The 19,818-nt window shown below is 49.0% G+C and overlaps 1 protein-coding gene across 1 annotated transcript; it reads left to right on the top strand.

Moving 5' to 3' along the window:
* The first annotated feature begins 305 nt into the window (after positions 1-305).
* Positions 306-11,286, top strand: LOC103167098 (speedy protein E5-like). Its single transcript, XM_039910744.1, has 13 exons — positions 306-411; positions 482-549; positions 3,647-3,740; positions 3,856-3,978; positions 5,637-5,759; positions 6,218-6,343; positions 8,054-8,176; positions 8,357-8,512; positions 8,705-8,763; positions 9,087-9,172; positions 9,551-9,725; positions 9,929-10,023; positions 11,023-11,286. Exons 1-13 carry the CDS (start codon positions 306-308, stop codon positions 11,030-11,032), a joined length of 1,344 nt encoding a protein of 447 aa, XP_039766678.1. The 3' UTR covers positions 11,033-11,286.
* Positions 11,287-19,818: the final 8,532 nt, after the last annotated feature.

A 19,818-nucleotide genomic window follows, 5' to 3' on the forward strand; every position in this document is an offset into this window, starting at 1 on the left:
TAACAAATACCAACATAATTATTAACTTCTCTGTGCCTCAGTTCCCTCATCTGTAAAATGGGGGTGAAGACTGTGAGCCCCACGTGGGACAACCTGATTACCCGGTATTTATCCCAGCGCTTAGAACGGTGCTCTGCACATTGTAAGTGCTTAACCGATACCGACATTATTGTTATTCCCTCCAGACCACATCGTTCTAAGATGGCGGAGCAGGGGGCATGAGGCGGGGATCAACGGACCATTGGAGGCGGGACTAAGGAGGATGTCCCGGGACCATTGGATGCCAACGTTGTGCTCAGCGGCCAATGGGAAGTAGCAGAACCCGACGGACGGCCCGGGGACCAATGAGAGTCCGCCTTGGTGGGACTGTCTTGGGAGGGGGCCAAGGGGAGCTGCCCGTGTCGGCCGGGGGTGGGTTTATGCAAATGAAGGACCCTTTAAAAACCCCTTTCCCGCCCATTTTAACCGCCTATTTCATTAGGTGAATTGCTGAGTTCACATAACGTCCGTCGTCTGGCGAGCCCTCCCGGGAAGGCCTGCGGTTTTAAGGTGCCTGGCTTGAGTTGATTCGGGGGTGTCTGCATTGTCTATGCTCCACTTCGCCAAGAGCGGTAGGGGTGACCACTGGAGATTTATTTATTCATCTATTTTTATAGTAATGGCAGTAGCCCCCTCAAGACCCCAAGGTCGCCGTGGGCAGGAATGTGTCTGTTGTTACAGTGTACTTTCTGGACCGTGTAGTGCAGTGCTTTGCACACTGAAAGTGCTCAATAAATGCAGCCGAATGAGGGAAACGAGTGTTTGGGAGGAGCAGGGAGCTACAGGCTGAGCGGTCTCCTCAGAACAGTGCTCTGGACAACAGAGCGAAGCGTGGATAGGAGAGAGGAGGGACGGGAGGCAGGGAGGCCAGTAAGGAGGCCGAAACGGTGATATGAAGATAGAGCTGACGGGATTTGGTTATATGCGCTTCGGATGAGAGCGATGAGTTGAGGATGATGCCAAGGGCTTGTGAGACAAGGAGGATGGTGGTGGTGTCGACGTTGATGAGAAAGACCGGGGGAGGAGGCAGGGGTTTGGGTAGGAAGATAAAGAGTTGTGTTTGGGACAGGAAGGTTGAGGTTGTTGGCAAGACAGCCAGATAAAGAGGTCCCGAAGGCAGGAAGAAATGTGTGGACTACAGAGAAGTTGAGAGGTCAGGGCTGGAGAGGTAGATTTGGGAATCTTTCGGCGAAGAGATGGTAGGTGAAGCTGTGGTAGCAATTGAGTTCTCCAAGGAAATAGGTGTAGATCGGGAACAGCGTTTGGGGATCCAGAACTGAACCTTGAGGGGAGGCTCCAACGGTGAGAGGGTGGAGACAGGGAAGGAGCAAGGGAAACAGGCCGCGAAGGTGCAGCTAACAGAATAGGAGGAGAACCAGGCGAGGACAGCTTCAGGGAAGCCAACGTTAGAGGATGTTTCCGGAAGGAGTGCTCGACAACGTCATCTGAGAGGTCGAGGAGGATTAGGGTGGAGTAGACAATTAAATTTAAATAATGTTGATGAGATTATGGTATTCATTGAGGGCTTACTGTGGGCTAAACACTGGGATAGGTACAAGGTGATCGGATCAGATCCAGACCCTGCCCCATATGGGTTTCACTACCTAACTGGGAAAGAGAGCAGGGAACTCATCTCCATTTTACCAGGGAGGCAACTGGGATCCAGAGAGATCACATGACTTGCCCACAGTCACACTACAGGCCAGTGTCGGAGTTGGAAACAGGACCGTGGTCTCCTGACTACCAGCCCTCGGCTCTTTCCACTAAGCTACACTGCTTTCCTTCGGGGGGGAGGTGGTAAAACGGCTAAAAAGACTCCCAAGAGGGAAGCTTTGCCCAGACCAAGACAATAGAGAAGAGTCTGTCTGATTGTTCTAGACAGAACTCACTGTAAAAGTGGAATGGCTCTTCTGCCCAAAGGGAGTAGCCCCTTGTGGCCAAAAAGTCAGTGATTCATGACTCGCTGAAGGAGAAATATCCTTTTCTGGCAGTGACAGGGGCTGGAGTTCTTTTCGAACTTCATTTTTCAGGTTTGCATTTGCTGTGAAGGAGCTCTTTGTAAGGGAAGGTTTATTTCACATAATTCTTAATGACCACTTTGAATATATTAAACTGTGTCTGCCCGTGTGCAAGGGTGAAAGTAGAAATGACTCATAGGATTTGAAACGAGCTGCTGATGCAGTCCCCGAGCAGAATCAATGGCCACGACTTGCTGACTAGAAGTGTTGGAGCAGCACGTAGGACTGGAGCTGGCTTTAGGGGCTCCCTGGGAATGGTATAAAGAAGTAAAAAGAGTGAGGGAATAGCAGATGGACTATACCTATCAAACAATCAATCAATCATATTTATTGAGTGCCAGGTGCAGTGCACTGTACTAGGTGCTTGGGAGAGTACACCTAATAACAGAAAAATTCCCTGCCACAATGAGCTTATGCTTCAGAGGGGGAGACAGGGATATAAATAAATAAAATATAGATATGTACATGAGCGCTGGGGGGGGAGCACATAAGTGTCTGGGCAGAAGGGTGGGTGTCCTATGCAATCGTGGGTGGCAATAGTGTTTTGGGCTGCACAGAAGATTGGGCTAATGCCAGGAACTCATGGCTCACGTCCTGGGTTTGAACTATAGGGCCGGGATTCTCCTGGCCAGGCTCGATCTGCACCAGGCCAGGGCCGGGCAGGAGCCAATGGGAATGCCATCGCAGAGGAAACCAGGACCATCTAGGGGCAGTATGTGAAGCAGCAAGAGGAAATGGTCCTGCGTTTAATAGGAATGGAGGAGATGGGGGGCGGTGGGGGACGTGGAGTGCTGGGGAGAGCACCAGAGCCGTGGAGCAGGATAGGGAAGGAGAGCAGAGGACTTTACAGGAGAGAATTTAGGCTTCGCTCAGATTCCGTCTGTTTGCATTATTATTAATTATCATTATTATTATTGTATTTGTTAAGTGCCTACTATGTGCCAAGCACTGTTCTAAGCACCGGGGTAGATACAGGGTAATCAGGTTGTCCCAAGTGGGGCTCACAATTTTAATCCCTATTTTACAGATGAGGTTACTGAGGCACAGAGAAGTTAAGTGACTTGCCCAAAGGCACAAAGCAGACAAGTGGAGGCGGGATTAGAACCCATGTCCTCTGACACTGAAGCCCATGCTCTTTCCACTGAGCCACGCTACCTTTGCTTCATTTAAACCTGGTGTCCGTTGGAGGTGCCGGCCAGAATATGAGGTCACTCAGACCTGAGCAACTGAGGTGTTCAGTAGTGAGTGGCCCGAGAGACAGTTCGACAGAGCGGCAGTTTTGGAGCAGAAAAGAGTAGGTCAGGACAGGGGAGGTAAGGGGAAAGGGAGGGGAGAGAAGGGCAGGCCTACAGAGTTCAGGGAGACCAGGGGAGGACAGTACAAAACTGAGAGGAGAAGGGGAGACTGGCAAGAGAAGGAGGTGGCAAGGAGAGTAAGGGAAGGGGAGTGTAGGTGTTAGGAGATGGGGAGGAGGGGAGCAGCATTGTGGATGGAGAAGAGGCATTAGAGGGGGAAGCTAGGAGGCAGGGCAGGCCAGTAGCAAACAACCAACCAAATCAGCTTCTGAAAAGGGGACCGTCCTTCCACAGGACCCTCGGACACCGGACACCCTCCCTTCCAGCACCCTGGAGCAATCAGTGACCCTCGCTGGGCGCCAGCCCTCTCAGAAGAAATCCAAGAGATGTGAGTTGTCTGGAAAGGGATTTGGGGGGCCAGGGAACATGGGGCAGGGACAGAGTTGGGGGTATTTGGAAAGATGGGGATGGAGCCTCACCTCTCCCGTTCCGCCTCCTGTCAGGTTCCTCGAAGAAGAAGCAACCCGCATCCCAGCCATCAACCAGATCGAAGTCGTTCAGAGGAGCAAAACACCAGCAGAAAGAAGAGGAGGCAGGAGAAAGTTCGGTCGTGCCCCATACCTCAGGTGAGGGACCGGCGGCTTGGGGCTGGTGAGGGGAGGAACACATGTCCACGCCCAGAGAGAACATGGAAGTGGGAAAACACCCATGGAAGATCGGGTATAGAGGGTGGGGAGTTGGGACACAGATGGGAGGAGTCAGGGAAATGTGGGGAGATGGAGCACTGAAGTTTCCAAGACAGGAGAGGAGGCGGGGTGGGGTTCAGTTCACTTCAGGGCCTTAAGCCTGTTTGCCTGTTCCTCAAATTGGTGAGGGCAGCAGGAAGCAGCCTGGTGGCCTGCATCAATGGTTGCGTCTCTGCCAACAGGCAGCCATTAGCCTGGTTCCAGCCCGGTCTAAGGTCTGCTTGGTAGTACCATGTGAACACCACCCATTATGCCCTTGTGTGTGAGACTATGTAATGACTTATTATCATCATCATTATTACTATAATGGTGTTTGTTAAACAGTGTGTGTTAAGCATAGTTCTGAGCGCTGGGGTAGATACAAGTTAATCAGGTTGGACACAATCTTTGTCCCACATGGACACACAGTCTAAGTAAGAGGGAGAACAGACATTGAATTCCCATTTTACAGATGAGGAAACTGAGGCCCAGAGAAGTTAAGTGCCTTGCCCAAGATTACATAGGCAGATGGCAGAGCCTGGATTAGAATCCAGCTCCTCTGAGTTCACATGATCCCAAACACTGACTCCTGACATTAATTCCTGGCTCAGTCATCAGCCCCAAGGTAATTGAAATGCTCACTCCAACCTGCTGCTGTTACTACATTGTCCAATGGACCCATTACAGTTCAGTTACAACAAACCCTAATTTCCATGGTAAATGTCAAAAAAAAATCATCCATTTCAGCGTCTGACCACATCAGGTATCAGGATAAATGATAGCAATTTTCTGATTTCACCAGAGAGAAAGAATAGCTTGTCAATAGTAAATTTTCATTCCTTCCTGAGAAGAGATGAGCCTGGCCAGAAGTGAACTGAGAGTTTGTTCCAGGAGAGTTCCCTTTGCTGTATTTTCCAACCTCTGAAACTCATGAACACGGATGCCCCACAGAACCAAGTTTTGTGACAGGTTTAATGGATATTCCCAACTCAATCCTGTCAGTTCAGGAAATGTGTGATCCCAAAGTTCAGGGGGTTCACTGGAACACTGAGCATTGCCAGACTGATCAAGCCTGCCATTCTCTCTAGAGAAACAGTTATCGGAACAAAATCACCACATGTACACCACACAATTCCCAGTGCTTAGAAATGCCCCACTCTCCAATTCAAACTGACTGTTGATCCATTTAGTTCCATGTTCAGCTAGATTCCTCATGTAGCCAGTTACATCCCTGTCTCACACGACTGCACCGAGGGAAATACCCTGTGCATTTTCTGAACACTGAAACTCCTTGCCCACAGTGGGACACGGTAGCCACTTGGAGGGAGAGGGCTCTGTTCTCTTCTCACCAGTCCCCAGAGTCACGACTGTCCTGCTTTGTTTGCCTCAATACCAGCGGGTTATTTGCTTTGTTTGTTTCGGGCTGAGCGCTGTTAGCTTGTCCATCCATTTGTATGGCACCTTTGCAGTGGCCCCGGGCACATGGGGCAGGGGCAGAGTTAGGGGTATTTGGAGGGGTGGGGATGGAGCTTCATCTCTCTTGTTCTGCCTCCCGTCAGGTTCCTCGAAGAAGAGTCCCCCCGCATCCCAGCCGTCCACCAGATCGAGGTCTGTCAGAGGAGCACAACGCCAGCAGAAAGGAGAGGAGGCAGGAGGAACTTCGGGCGTGCCCCATACCTCAGGTGAGGGACCGGGGCTTGGTGCTGGTGAGGGGAGGAACATATGTCCATGCCCGGAAGGAACACGGAAGTGGGAAAACACCCAAGGAAGATTGGGTATAGAGGGTGGGGAGCTGGGACACAGTTGGAAGGATTTGGGGAGATGGAACACTGAAGTTTCCAAAACAGGAGAGGAGGCAGGGTGGGGTTCAGTTCACTTCATGGGTTTAAGCCTGTTTGCCTGTTCCTCAAATTGGTGAGAGCAGCAGGAAGTAGCCTGGTAGTCTGCATCAACAGTTGTGTCTCTGCCGACAGGCAGCCATTAGCCTTGGCACAGTCTAGTCTAAGGGCTGTTTGGTAGTACTATGTGAATACCACCTAATATTCCATTTCTCAGTGTCAGCACCCAACAATCACCAGAGTTGGGGGTATTTAGAGGGGTGGGGATGGAGCCTCACCTCTCCCGTTCTACCTCCCATCAGGTTCCTCGAAGAAGAAGAAGCCAACCGCATCCCAGCCATCAACCAGATCGAGGTCAGTCAGAGGAGCAAAACGCCAGCAGAAAGAAGAGGAGGCAGGAGAAAGTTCGGTCGTGCCCCGTACCTCAGGTGAGGGACCGGGGGCTTGGGGCTGGTGAGGGGAGGAACACATGTCCATGCCTGGAGGGAACATGGAAGTGAGAAAACACCCGTGGAAGATCGGGTATAGAGGGTGGGGATTTGGGACACAGATGAGAGGATTCAAGGAAATGTGGGGAGATGGAGCACTGAAGTTTCCAAGACAGGAGAGGAAGCGGGGTGGGGTTCAGTTCACTTCAGGGCCTTAAACCTGTTTGCCTGTTCCTCAAATTGGTGAGAGCAGCAGGAAGCAGCCTGGTGGCCTGCATCAATGGTTGCGTTTCTGCCAACAGGCAGCCATTAGCCTGGTTCCAGCCCGGTCTAAGGACTGTTTGGTAGTACCATGTGAACATCACCCAATATTCCCTTTCACAGTGACAGCACCCAACAATCACCAGAGCAAAATACAACACACTTGTGTGTGAGACTATGTAATGACTTAATATCATCATCATTATTACTATAATGGTGTTTGTTAAACAGTGTGTGTCAAGCACCGTTCTAAGTGCTGGGGTAGATATAAGGTTAATCAGGTCGGGGACAGTCTTTGACCCACATGGGGGACACAGTCTAAGAGGGAGACGAGGCATTGAATTCCCGTTTTACAGATGAGGAAACTGAGGCCAGAGAAGTTAAGTGCCTTGCCCAAGATTACATAGGCAGATGGCAGAACCAGGATCAGAATCCAGCTCCTCTGAGTTCCCATGATCCCAAACACACTGGCCCCTGACATTAATTCCTGGCTCAGTCATCAGCCCCAAGGTAATTGAAACGCTCACTGTGACCTGCCGCTGTTACTACATTGTCCAATGGACCCATTACAGTTCAGTTACAACAAACCCTGATTTCCATGATAAATATCAAAAAAAAAACCATCCATTCCAGCATCTGACCACATCAGGTATCTGGATAAACGATAGCAATTTTCTGATTTCACCAGAGAGAAAGAATAGCTTGTCAATAGTAAATTTTCATTCCTTCCTGAGAAGAGATGAGCCTGGCCAGAAGTGAACTGAGAGTTTGTTCCAGGAGAGTTCCCTTTGCTGTATTTTCCAACCTCTGAAACTCATGAACACGGATGCCCCACAGAACCAAGTTTTGTAACATAGGTTTAATGGTATTCCCAATTCAATCCCATCAGTTCAGGAAATAAATTTGATCCCAAAGTTCAGGGGGTTCACTGGAACACTGAGCATTGCCAGACTGATCAAGCCTGCCATTCTCTCTAGAGAAACGGTTATTGGAACAAAATCACCACATGTACACCACACAATTCCAAGTGCTTAGAAATGCCCCACTCTCCAATTCAAACTGGCTATTGATCCATTTAGTTCCATGTTCAGCTAGATTCCTTATATAGCCAGTTACATCCCTGTCTCACATGACTGCACTGAGAGAAAGACCCTGTGCATTTTCTGAACACTGAAACTCCTTGCCCGCAGTGGGACACGTTAGCCACTTGGAGGGAGAGGGTACTGTTCTCCTCTCAACAGTGCCCGGAGACACGACTGCCCTGCTTTGTTTGCCTCAGTATCAGCGGGTTATTTGCTTTGTTGTTTCTGGGCTGAGCGCTGTTAGCTTGTCAATCCAATTATACGGCACCTTTGCAGTGGCCCCAGGCACATGGGACAGGGGCTTCATTTGTGGGCATTTAGAGGGGTGGGGATGGAGCCTCACCTCTCCCGTTCTGCTTCCTGTCAGGTTCCTCGAAGAAGAATGCCCCCGCATCCCAGCCGTCCACCAGATCGAGGTCTCTCAGGGGAGCACAACGCCAGGGGAAACAAGAGGAGGCAGGAGGAAGTTTGGTTGTTCCCCAAACCTCAGGTGAGGGACCGGGGGCTTGGTGCTGGTGAGGGGAGGAACACATGTCCATGCCCGGAGCTGGATGGGGCTGGGCAGTGGGGCTGGTTCTGTCCCTCCCCGCCCAGAGTTGTCTGTCTCAGGCTCTGGATCCCAGGCGTCATTCTAGGTTTTCCTGTCTAACACCTCTGTTGCGCCTGCCAGGCTACCGCCCGAAGTCCAACATTGCCACTGGGAGCCCCCAGCCCCCTTTGAGGAAGCGGAAGTCACAGAGAGCAGAGAAAGTGGACCCTCTTCCTGTACTCCCTCCACGGGTACCTACCTTGAGGGAGAACTTTGAGGCCTTTGTGCACCTGATGGGTATGTACGCTGGGGGGTTTGGGGGAATTCACTCCTTTCACAGTGCCCACTCCACACCCCAGGAAGCTGATGTTGGAGGACAGGCGAGGCAGAGAATGTTACCTAGTGTATTTCAGAAAGGTAAGGAGCAGGGGGGGCCCTCCCTCCCTGACAAGGCCAGCTAAGCTGAGCCCCATTCTCTCCTCACCACAGATGACCCGCTGGTGCTGAAGTTTCTGGCCATGGACAAATACTTTGTGATGTCAGATAAGGTGGGTCGGCCCTCCCCTCTGATCCCTTCCTCCTGCTGCTCACAGTCCCAACCCTCCGACGTGGTCTTTGTGCCTTCTGTGTATGGCTTCCTTCTCTTCCCTACTCTCTCCCCCAGCAGCCCCGACCCCTGGTGCTGCCCAAACCCCAGATACTTCCCCTCCGCCCAGTTCCCCCCATCCCTGACCCTCCCATCTAGGGAGCTCTTTCCGCCTGAAGCCCTGTTGGCTCCAGGTACCCCGGGAACAGGTCCTTCAGCCTTCCCCCCTCCACACTGCCTTCCTCTGGTCCACGCCTCCTGATCCCTCCCCTCTTCCGGGTGCAGTACATGCTGGCAATGGTGGTCGCGTTCTTCTTCCGTGCGGGTCGACCCACTTGGCAGTACAAACGGTTCCATCTCTTCCTGGGCCTGTGAGTCTGCTCCCTCCTCCCCCTCTCCCCCAGCACGGTCCCAGGGGTTGGGCGGTGCTCAGCCATCAGCCACAACCCCGGGAGCCGGGAAGGGGACGGCAGGGTCTGGAGTGCCCCTGAGGGCACCACACGATCTCCTAGGAAGTGCTCCCCAGCACCCCACCCTGAGTAACCCCCAGGAGGGTGATGATGACCCATCCAGGGTCCCGGAACCAGGCTACCCCGCCAAGCCAGGTCCTCCGATCTGGCCCCTCCCCATGAGTGAGGTCGGCAGGGGATTGCCAAGGGAGGAGGTAATGGCTGTGGGGGGGCTAGTCAGGCCATAAGGAAGGAAGAACGGGCCTGGCCCCTAGGCCCACAGCCCCTCTCTGGACACAGCTCCCTGGCGAATGACGTGGAGCAGAATGTGTTCGTCTTGAAGAAGATCATGTTACCATTCGCTTTCGGGCACGAGGTGAGAATGAATGAAAGAATCATCTTCTGTCGTCTGCGGCTGAAGTTCCTCGAGGCCATAGGCGGCAAGGCCCGGGTGTCACCGGAGGAGTGTGAGGAGGTGGGTCTATGTCAGGGCCCTGCAGAGGGTGCTGGGAGAATCCTGGGAGAGGACGAGGGCTGGGCAGGAGGCAGGGGTTCGGTTCCTGGTTCATCGTCCCATGTCCCACCCCCAACCCCGTATGGCATCTTGTACCCCCATCTCTCACCTGGAGTCATCCTCCCACCAACTGGCCTCCACCCCCGGTGTTACTTCTTTCCCAGATCATGGCCCTGGACCCTAACTACTGGGTCTGGCATCGGGACCGCATCCTGCGCTGTAAGCCGCTCAGCTGGTGGAACCGGAGCAGCAGCGTAAAGTATGGCAGCACGGAGAATAGGGGGTTCAGATAAGCAGCTTCCCAAGCAGCATTATGGCAACGCCCCCTCGGTGCACTCCACACCTGCCCCCCTCCCCCAAACCCCAGCTGCCCGGTCTGTCTCAGGGAACAGCTGTGGCCACGGGCAGTCATCTGTCGGTGGAGGTTGGGGGTCCCATCCCAGCAGTTCTTGCCCACGCCCTTTGACTTAGCCAGCGTCCCAATTTGAGTACGATGGGCCAGGATGTGGTGTCCCCCTCACTGACCTGGGAGAGGGGGAAGGGAAGTATTTCCTTGATTCCCAGGAGGGTGGGGGTATCAGACTGTCCACCTCTAGGGTGCCTTCAGCCTCTCCTGTTTCATGTCCCCAGCAGCTGTAAGAAAGGGCCAGCAGGGGTAAAAGTTGGGCTCCCAGAAAAGGAATGGACATTGGGGTTAGGGGTGATGAGAGGAGCAGAAGGGGCCATTATTAGAGAAGAGCAGGGGAGAGAGTAGGATGGGGTGGAAGAGGAGCAGAGGAGAGGTCCCAGTGAGGGAAGGGTGGGGGGCTGCGGAATGGAGTGGGTCTGGGGCTGTGGGAGGGGGTTTGGAGGCCTCTCTTTCACCCCTTCTTCCCCCTGTTAAACCCTCTGCGTCCTGAGCATCAGCCCTTCTTCCCCTCACCCCCACCCCCCAAAAAAATAAACCATCTGTGGCAGGGTGGAGAACTGTACTAGGGAAGCTCCGGTTCCCCAATTGGCCCCTGTGGTGACATTCACCGGGAGATTGCAAACTCTTTTCTTTTTTGCTGCTGTGTGTTCAGTTATAGACTGAATGATCGATATTGAGTGACTTTCCAGAGTTTGCTGCCAAGCCTGAAAATTACTAGTCAAAATCAATTCAGACTAGTAATGGAAAATAAGACAGAGATTGTTTCAGAAGGCCCCTAACTACTGATTTTGAGTTGAAGGTGCTTAGCTGCAGAACGTTTTGTAATGTGTCGGTTTTTTCTCTCTTCAGAAAAACTTGAGTTTTGCCTGGAAGGACATCATCAGCTGCTTCTTTGTTGATTTTAATTCCGATTCAGCAAGTTTAAACTAGAAAACAGGTTTTTCTCTTCAGAAAAGCTAGAGTTTTCTCTGGAAGGACATCATCTTCAACTTCTTTCATTTTATTTCAGATTTAGCAAGCTTAAACTAGAAAACGCTGGCTCCTTTTTCAACACAATTTCTAATATTGTGGTGGAGGTTTTGTTCAACAATAAAACAAATCATTAAATCTTAAGATTTGCACGTTATTAACTATTACAACCTCCCCACGCGCTGGCCTCCGTCAACTCCCATCAAGTCTATCACCACCCCTTGCACCGTTCCCTTCTTCCCTGCACGACCCTTTCCAGCTTCAGCCAAGTGTGGCCCTTCGCATTTAGCAAAGCATTTGCCTCCTCCGTTCACTTTCCAATGGCTTCTTCCCACTTCCTTTCAAATATGCTCATGTATCCCTTATCCAAAAAACAACCCTGTCTGGACCCAATAGCTCCCTTCAGTTACCTTGCATCTGTGGGGTTAGGGAGGGGTCAATAAAGGGTGCAATGCAGAAGAGAGTGGGAGATGGGAAAATAAGGGCCAGGTTGGGGAAGGCCTTTTTGAGGAAATGTGCTGTCAGTAAGGCTTTGAAGGTGGGGAGAGTGATCGTCTGTAGGATATGAAGAGGCAAGGCGTTCCAGATCAGAGGCAGGATGTGGGCGAGAGGTTGGCAGCGAGATAGATGAGATGGCTATACAGTGAATATATTGGCATTAGAGGAGCCAAGTGTGCGGGCTGGGTGGTTGTAGAAATCAGGGAGGTAAGGTAAGGGGGGGAACGATGATTGAGTGCTTTAGAGCCTATGGTAAGGAGTTTCTGTTTGATACCTTTGACAACTAAGTCCTCATTTCCCATACTCCCTCTCCCTACTGCATCACCTTTGCACTTGGATTTGTACTCTCCCACTCACACCCCCACAGGATTTATGTACACATATCAATCATATTTATGAGAAGCAGCATGGCATATTGGATAAAGCCATGGGCCTGGAAGTCAGGAGTCATGGGTTCTAATCGTGGCTTTGCCACTTTGCTCTGTGATCTTGGGTAAGTCACTTCACTTCTTTGTGCCTCAGTTCTTCTGTAAAATGGGAATTGAGACTGTGAGCCCCACATGAGACAGGAACTGTGTCCAATCCGATTTGCTTGTATCCACCCTGGCACTTAATACAGTGCCTGGCACAAAGTGTTTAATACCAACAAAAAATACCTTTATTAAGCAGTGTGCATAGCTCTGTGCTAAGCACTTGGGAAAGTCCACTATGACAGACAAGCTCACCTCCTCAAGGAGTCCTTCTCAGACTGAACACCCCTCTTCCTCTGCCCCTACTCCCTTCCCCATTCCCCTCTTCTCCCTCCCTCTCCTCTACCCCTTCCCCTCCCCACAGCACTTGTATATATGGGAAGCAGTGTGGCTCAGTGGAAAGAGCCCAGGCTTGGGAGTCAGAGGTCATGGGTTCGAATCCCGGCTCTGCCACTTGCCAGATGTGTGACTGGGCAAGTCACTTCACTTCTCTGTGCCTCAGTGACCTCATCTGTAAAAATGGGGATGAAGACTGTGAGCCTCATGTGGGACAACCTGATTACCCTGTATCTACCCCAGCGCTTAGAACAGTGCTCCGCACATAGCGCTTAACAAATACCAACATTATTATTATCATATATTATTTATTACTCTATTTTATTAATGATGTGATATATCTATGATTCTATTTATCTTGATGGTATTGATGCCTGCCAACTTGTTTTGTTTTGCTGTCTGTCTCCCCCTTTTAGACTGTGAGCCCGTTGTTGGGCAGGGATTTTCTCTGTTGCCGAATTGTACATTCCAAGCACTTAGTACAGTGCTCTGCACACAGTAAGCGCTCAATAAATACGATTGAATGAATGAATGAACTAGGAGAGGACAGGGTCAGTGAAGCCAAGGTTGGATAATGTTTCCAGGAGAAGGGGGTGGCCGGCAGTGTCAAAGACAACTGAGAGGTCGAGGAAGATTGGGATGGAGTCACAGGTGTTGGATATAGCAAGAAGGAGATCGTAGTGACTTTTGAGAGGGCAGTCTCTGTGGCACGAAGGAGGTGGAGGCCAGATTGGAGAGGATAAAGGAGAGAATTGGAGGGGAGGAACTGGAGACAGTGGGTGTAGTCAACTCGCTCAAGGAGTTTGGAGAAAGATGGGGCAATAACTGGAGGTAGCTGTGGAGTCAAGAGAGGGTTGTTTTTAGGATAGGGGAGACATGAGCATGTTTGAAACCAGTGGGGAAGAAGTCACTGTAGAGCAAGCAGTTGAATATGGTGGTCGGGGGCAAGTGTTTTGATAAGGTGAGATGGGATTGGGTCAAAGGTGCAGGTGGAGGGAGGATTTTGAGGGAAGATAGGAGATGTCCTTTTGAGATATTCTTGGGAAAGAGGGGAGAGTTGAAGAAGCGGCAGGAGGAGGGAGGGATTGGAGAGGAGCAGGGAAGCTTTTAGGGAGTTCACACTTGATGGTTTCAATATTTTCAATCAAGTAACTGGCCGGGTCATTAGGAGCAAGGGATAGTCTAGGCAGGATAGGATAAGTGCTTGGATCAGCATGGTAGCAGTTTGGATGGAGAGGAAAGCCTAGATTTTAGCAGTGTTGTGAAGGAAGAACAAACAAGATTTGGTGACAGATTGAATACATGTGTGGAATGAGAGAGATGCATCTAGGTCAATGCCAAGGCTCCAGGCTTTTGAGGTAGAGGAGGATAGTGGTGTTGCCTACAGTGATGGGAAAGACAAAGGGAGGACAGGGTTCAGGTGGGAAGATAAGGAGTTTAGTTTTGGACATGTTTCATTTTGAGGTATCGGCGGCACATCCAAGTAGATATGTCTTGAAGGCAGGGGGAAATGCAAGATTGCAGGGAAGGGGAGAGGTCTAGGCTGGAGACAAAGATTTGGGAATCATCTGCATAGAGATGGTAATTGAAGCCATGGTAGTGAATGACTTCACGGGAGTGGGTGTAGAGGGAGAATAGGAGACCAAGAACTGAGCCTTGAAGAACTCCCTACTGTTAGAGGTTGGGAGGCAGAGGAAGAGCCAACAAAAGAGACTGAGAAGGAGCAGTCTGAGATAGGAGAAGAATCAAAACAGGACAGTGTCAGTGAATCCAAAGTTGGAAAACATTTCAAGAAGGTGGGCGGTTCTACATTGTCAAAGGTGGCTGAGAGGTCTGGGAGGGTTAGGATGTAGTAGAGGCTGTCAGATATGGCAAAAAGGAGGTCATTGGTTACCTTAGAGAGGGCTGTTTCTGTGGAGTGAAGGAGGCAGAAGCCAGATCGGAGGGGGATATAGGAGAGAACTGTAGGGTAGATAGTGGGCATAAACAACTCTCTCCAAAAGTTTGGAGAGAAATGATAGGAGGGAGATGGGGTGATAACTCGAGGGAGCCATGTAGTCAAGTAGTCAAGGGAGGGTTTTTTTTTAAGGCTAGGGGATACATAGGCATGTTTGAAAATATCGGGGAAGAAGCTGTTAGAAAGTGAACAGTTGAAGATGGCAGTCAAGGGCGGGGGCGGGGGGGGGTAATTTAAAAAGGTATGAAGGGGTGGGGTCAGAAGCACAGGTAGGTTTAGAGAGGAGGAGAGAGATTTCATCTTGAGTTACTGAAGGGAACATAGATGCAAGGAACTGAGAGTCAACTGTAATGTCATCTCATCTGTGCAATAAAGCCCTATTAGATTGTAAACTTTGTGAGGGCAGGGATTGCACCTTTTACTTCTGTGTGCTCTCCAAGCACCTACTACCTGTTCTGCACACAATAAAGCTCAATGGAACTGTTGCTGCTGCTGCTGCTGCTGAAGATGATATGTAGACAGTGTATTCTCTTGCCAAATAGAAGCTGTTTCAAAAAATTGCAGAGCAGAGTTAACACGGATTGATTACAAAACAAAGAGATGAATCACAAAGAAGCTTTCTTTCTCTGACACATGTTCTGCTGCCGAAAAACTGCGAGTGGATCAATTTGGCTCTGCCAGGAAATAGTTCTAAAAGAAAATGCAAAAACATATATTTAAAATAATATAGTGGGGGTCAATTGAAGAGGAACTGTACTAATTGGCTCATAGCCGAGCTGGGCCACTTCAATAATTGGGAAGAAAAAAGGAAATGGTTCCAGGCCCATTACCCTTAAGAGAGCCTACCATAGCCAGCAGAGTAATCCATTGTGGCTCACCAACACCATGCTACTATGGTAAGAATTCCTAGCAGACTCATTGAACACATACGGGTACCGGGGAAGACATAAGGCAATCATTAACTCCCCTTTTATCCACACCTCTTTTTCAATGGCCCTGGGCCATTCAAGTGGCTTGCCCAAGGTCATTCAGCAGGCAAGCAGGAGAAATGGGATTAAAATCCAGGTCTTCCAATTCCCAGGCCTGGGTCTTTTCTATTAGGCGGCACAGAACTCGCCAGAGGGTGGGGGAAACACCCAACTCCAAACATTGGCGAGCTGGGGGACAAGGAGGGGGCAACTGGAGGCAGGGAGCTGACTTGTGAGGATGGTACAGGAGGGAGGTTTTGTGCGAATAGGGTCTCAGGACTCTAATCCCTCCCATGATCTGTAGGTAAGAGTCCTGGTTTGCGGGACTTGTATGGAGAGAGAGGATATGCATGAACAAGGCTCCGAACTCCTCTGTTCTTTGGTTCAGTACCGCCAATATTCTCTCCACCCACATTCCCTCTGTCTTCTTTTCTCAGGCGGAGGGAGGAGGATGGCTAGAACACCAACTGCTCCCCATCCTGACCCCTCTCCAGAAGCAGCGTGGCTCAGTGGAAAGAGCCCGGGTTTGGGGAGTGGGGCTTGGGGGCTTGGGTCATGGGTTCTAATCCCAGCTCCACCACTTGTCAGCTGTGTGACTTTGGGCAAGTCACTTAACTTCTCTGTGCCTCAATTACCTCATTCGTAAAATGGGGATTAAGACTGTGAGCCCCATGTGGGATAACCTGATTACCTTGTACGCCCCCAGCACTTGAACAGTGCTTGGCACATAGTAAGGGCTTAAATGCCATCATCATTATTATTATTAATTGTATTGACTCAGTGCCTACTGGGTGCAAAACACTGTAATTAGTCCCTGCAGTAATAGGAAGGAAGCTGCACTGTCTGCCCACAAAGATCTTGCAATTTAAAGGGGGAGACAGAGATTATTTATGGGAGCAGGAAGAAGAATCTGGGTATGACAGGATGAGAGCTGAATAACTGATTGGTCTAAGATGCCTTAGGCCCTTGCCAGCAGTGAGATCTGGTGATTGTTTCCTCAGTCAGCTCTCTCTCTTCCTTCTTCTTGAAGGTAGTGCTATTACTGGTGTTCTTGAAATCCTGTGGCATTTTCTCACCGTTACTTATGTTGAGGAATAACTTGTGAAGGTGACTAAACATCTCTTCCCTCCTTGCCTACAGATATTCAGTGGTATCCCATCAGATCCGGTAGCTTTGCATTAAATAGTATTATGGCTGTAACTGCAGTGGATGTCACATCAAATGCCAGACCAAGAACCTTGTCTTCATATGTTGATTGGAGATTTTTTTTTCTCTGTAGAGCATCATCTTTGGATGCAACTTTTGGAATGTATCAAGAAGCAGCATGGCCTAGAGGCAGAAGGACCTGGGTTCTAATTCTGGGTCTGCCACTTGTCTGCTGTGTGACCTTGGGCAGGTTACTTCACTGCTCGGTGACTCAGTTACCTCATCTGTAAAATGGGGGTTAAGACTGGAAGCCCCATGCAGGACAGGAACTATGTCCAACCCGATTTGCTTGTACCCACCCCAGAGTTTAGAATGATGCTTAACACATAGTAAGCACTTAATAAATACCATCATCATCAGCAATAATATTTATTGCATCTATTGCATAGAAGGCATCTTTGCTATAGTGTACATCCATAATCTTTGTTGCTTTTTTTTTTTTAAACTCCAAGCATGTCTTTTTGGGTTTTGTTTCAGAATAAATGTAAAACACATTATTGTAATAGTAAAAGTTAGAATTAAATTTTGCAGGGCTATCTAATTCCTTATTAAATCCAGGATCTGGGAAGACTGTATTCTTGCATCCTACTTAAGCCATTGATTAGTTCCTTCACTCTGGAGAAAGATTTTCTTCTAAAATAATGGCAACTTAGAGTACCCTTCCAGGAAATGCATTACAAATAAGAGAAAATATGACAAATAAATCAATGATTTTCTTTTAATGAAGTCCAAAAATATTTTCAACTCAGCAAAAGGTATTGGTTATTTTGGTGCACCATTGCAGAATGGTACTCTAATTTCTTTGGAAATCATTCTATCCATTACTATTTCCAACATCTTGAAGAGAAGATGAAAAATCAAGTAGAGGTATTTAGGATACACCTGTACCTGAAATCTGCTTATAATAATAATAATGTTGGTATTTGTTAAGCGCTTACTATGTGCAGAGCACTGTTCTAAGCGCTGGGGTAGACACAGGGGAATCAGGTTGTCCCACGTGGGGCTCACAGTCTTAATCCCCATTTTACAGATGAGGTAACTGAGGCACAGAGAAGTTAAATGACTTGCCCACAGTCACACACCTGACATGTGGCCGAGCCGGGATTCAAACCCATGCCCTCTGACTCCAAAGCCCGTGCTCTTTCCACTGAGCCATGCTGCTTCTCATAATGGTGGTATTTGTTAAGCGCTTACTATGTGCAAAGCACTGTTCTAAGCTCTGGGGGATACAAGGTGATCAGGTTGTCCCACGTGGGGCTCACAGTTTTTAATCCCCATTTGACAGATGAGGTAACTGAGCCACAGAGAAGTTAAGTGGCTTGCCAAAAGTCACACAGCTGGCAAGCGGCGGGGCCTTATGAAGGCATGCTGGATGGCCAGTATGATCATTGTTTTCCCTGAAATAATTGAATAGCACAGGCCAAACTATATTTTTACACCTTGCAAATTGTGTAGTAACACGCAAGTGCAAAGAAAGTTGAAGTTCTTGGCATTTTCTTTTCAACGTTGCCTTTTTTATTTTGTCAGAGTTAACCTATTTGTGCCAAATAGGAAATTAATTTAACTATATTTCTTTGGAATTTATTTTTACCATTAGGAAAGTATACTTTCAAGAAGGAAAATAGAGGGGAAGTAGTGTCAGAAGCACCAGAAAGCAAAGAGGAATTGAGAATATGAGGAGCTCACTTGTGAAAAATAGTAAGATCATACAAATAAATAAGCTATATGTTCTTCAGAGAAACATGAAGTGACTAGTTTGATAAATGAAGATAGCCCATAGTTAATCTCATAAATAAACTGAATGTATTGTAGTCAGGCTATGGGCAAACGTATTTTTCTTATTTTTCTAAAAGGACTGTTCACATGAGTTATACTGGAATATGTACAGGACTAGAACTGGACTAAAACGAATGTACAAATCATTCTCCTGTGAGCCTTGCAATGTTAAAAAAAAAAGGATTTGTTAAATGCTTACTATGTGCCAAGCACTGTTCTAAGTGTTGGGGTAGATAACAAGGTAATCAGGCTGTCCCACGTGGGACTCAAACTTAATCCCCATTTTGCAGGTGTGGTAATTGAAGCACAGAGAATAATAATAATAATAATGTTGGTATTTGTTAAGCGCTTACTATGTGCAGAGCACTGTTCTAAGCACTGGGGTAGATACAGGGTAATCAGGTTGTCCCACATGAGGCTCACAGTTAATCCCCATTCTACAGATGAGGTAACTGAGGCACAGAGAAGTTAAGTGACTTGCCCACAGTCACACAGCTGACAAGTGGCAGAGCCGGGATTCGAACCCATGACCTCGGACTCCCAAGCCCAGGCTCTTTCCATTGAGCCACGCTGCTTCTCACACAACTAACACCTGGCAAAGTCGGGAATAGAACCCACAGCCTCTGACTCCCAAACCCATGCTCTTTCCACTAAGCCGCACTGCTTCTCAAAGAAATTCCATTCTTATGTAATATGTTCTCTCCTGTGTTTTACTTATTGTATTAACCTTGCAATATGTAACTCCATTTAAATACTATTGTTTTAGTCATTTAATGACTCATTCATTCAGATAAAGGTTTCTAAATTTTCTTAACAACTAGACTAAACCCAGGAAAAGTCTTCTAAAAACATACGTAAAGATGAGAATGGCTTCATTCATTCATTCATTCAATAGTATTTATTGAGCGCTTACTATGTGCAGAGCACTGTACTAAGCGCTTGGGATGAACAAGTCGGCAACAGATAGAGACAGTCCCTGCCGTTTGACGGGCTTCCAGTCTAATCGGGGGAGACGGACAGACGAGAACAATGGCAATAAATAGAGTCAAGGGGAAGAACATCTCGTAAAAACAATGGCAACTAAATAGAATCAAGGCGATGTACAATTCATTAACAAAATAAATAGGGTGACGAAAATATATACAGTTGAGTGGACGAGTACAGTGCTGTGGGGATGGGAAGGGAGAGGTGGAGGACCAGAGGGAAAAGGGGAAAAAGAGGGTTTAGCTGCGGAGAGGTAAAGGGGGGGTGGCAGAGGGAGTAGAGGGAGAAGAGGAGCTCAGTCTGGGAAGGCCTCTTGGAGGAGGTGAGTTTTAAGTAGGGTTTTGAAGAGGGAAAGAGAATCAGTTTGGCGGAGGTGAGGAGGGAGGGCGTTCCAGGACCGCGGGAGGACGTGACCCAGGGGTCGACGGCGGGATAGGCGAGACCGAGGGACGGTGAGGAGGTGGGCGGCAGAGGAGCGGAG

This window comes from Ornithorhynchus anatinus, chromosome X5 (assembly GCF_004115215.2).
Source record: "Ornithorhynchus anatinus isolate Pmale09 chromosome X5, mOrnAna1.pri.v4, whole genome shotgun sequence".
Lineage (NCBI taxonomy): Eukaryota > Metazoa > Chordata > Mammalia > Monotremata > Ornithorhynchidae > Ornithorhynchus > Ornithorhynchus anatinus.

Excerpts from the sequence above, each read along its gene's own strand:
- LOC103167098 (XM_039910744.1), top strand. The coding sequence starts at position 306 with ATGGGAAGTAGCAGAACCCGACGGACGGCCCGGGGACCAATGAGAGTC. Across the intron at positions 550-3,646 it reads GGAAGGCCTGCGGTTTTAAG|GACCCTCGGACACCGGACAC; the intron begins GTGCCTGGCTTG and ends GTCCTTCCACAG. Across the intron at positions 9,173-9,550 it reads TTCCATCTCTTCCTGGGCCT|CTCCCTGGCGAATGACGTGG; the intron begins GTGAGTCTGCTC and ends CTCTGGACACAG.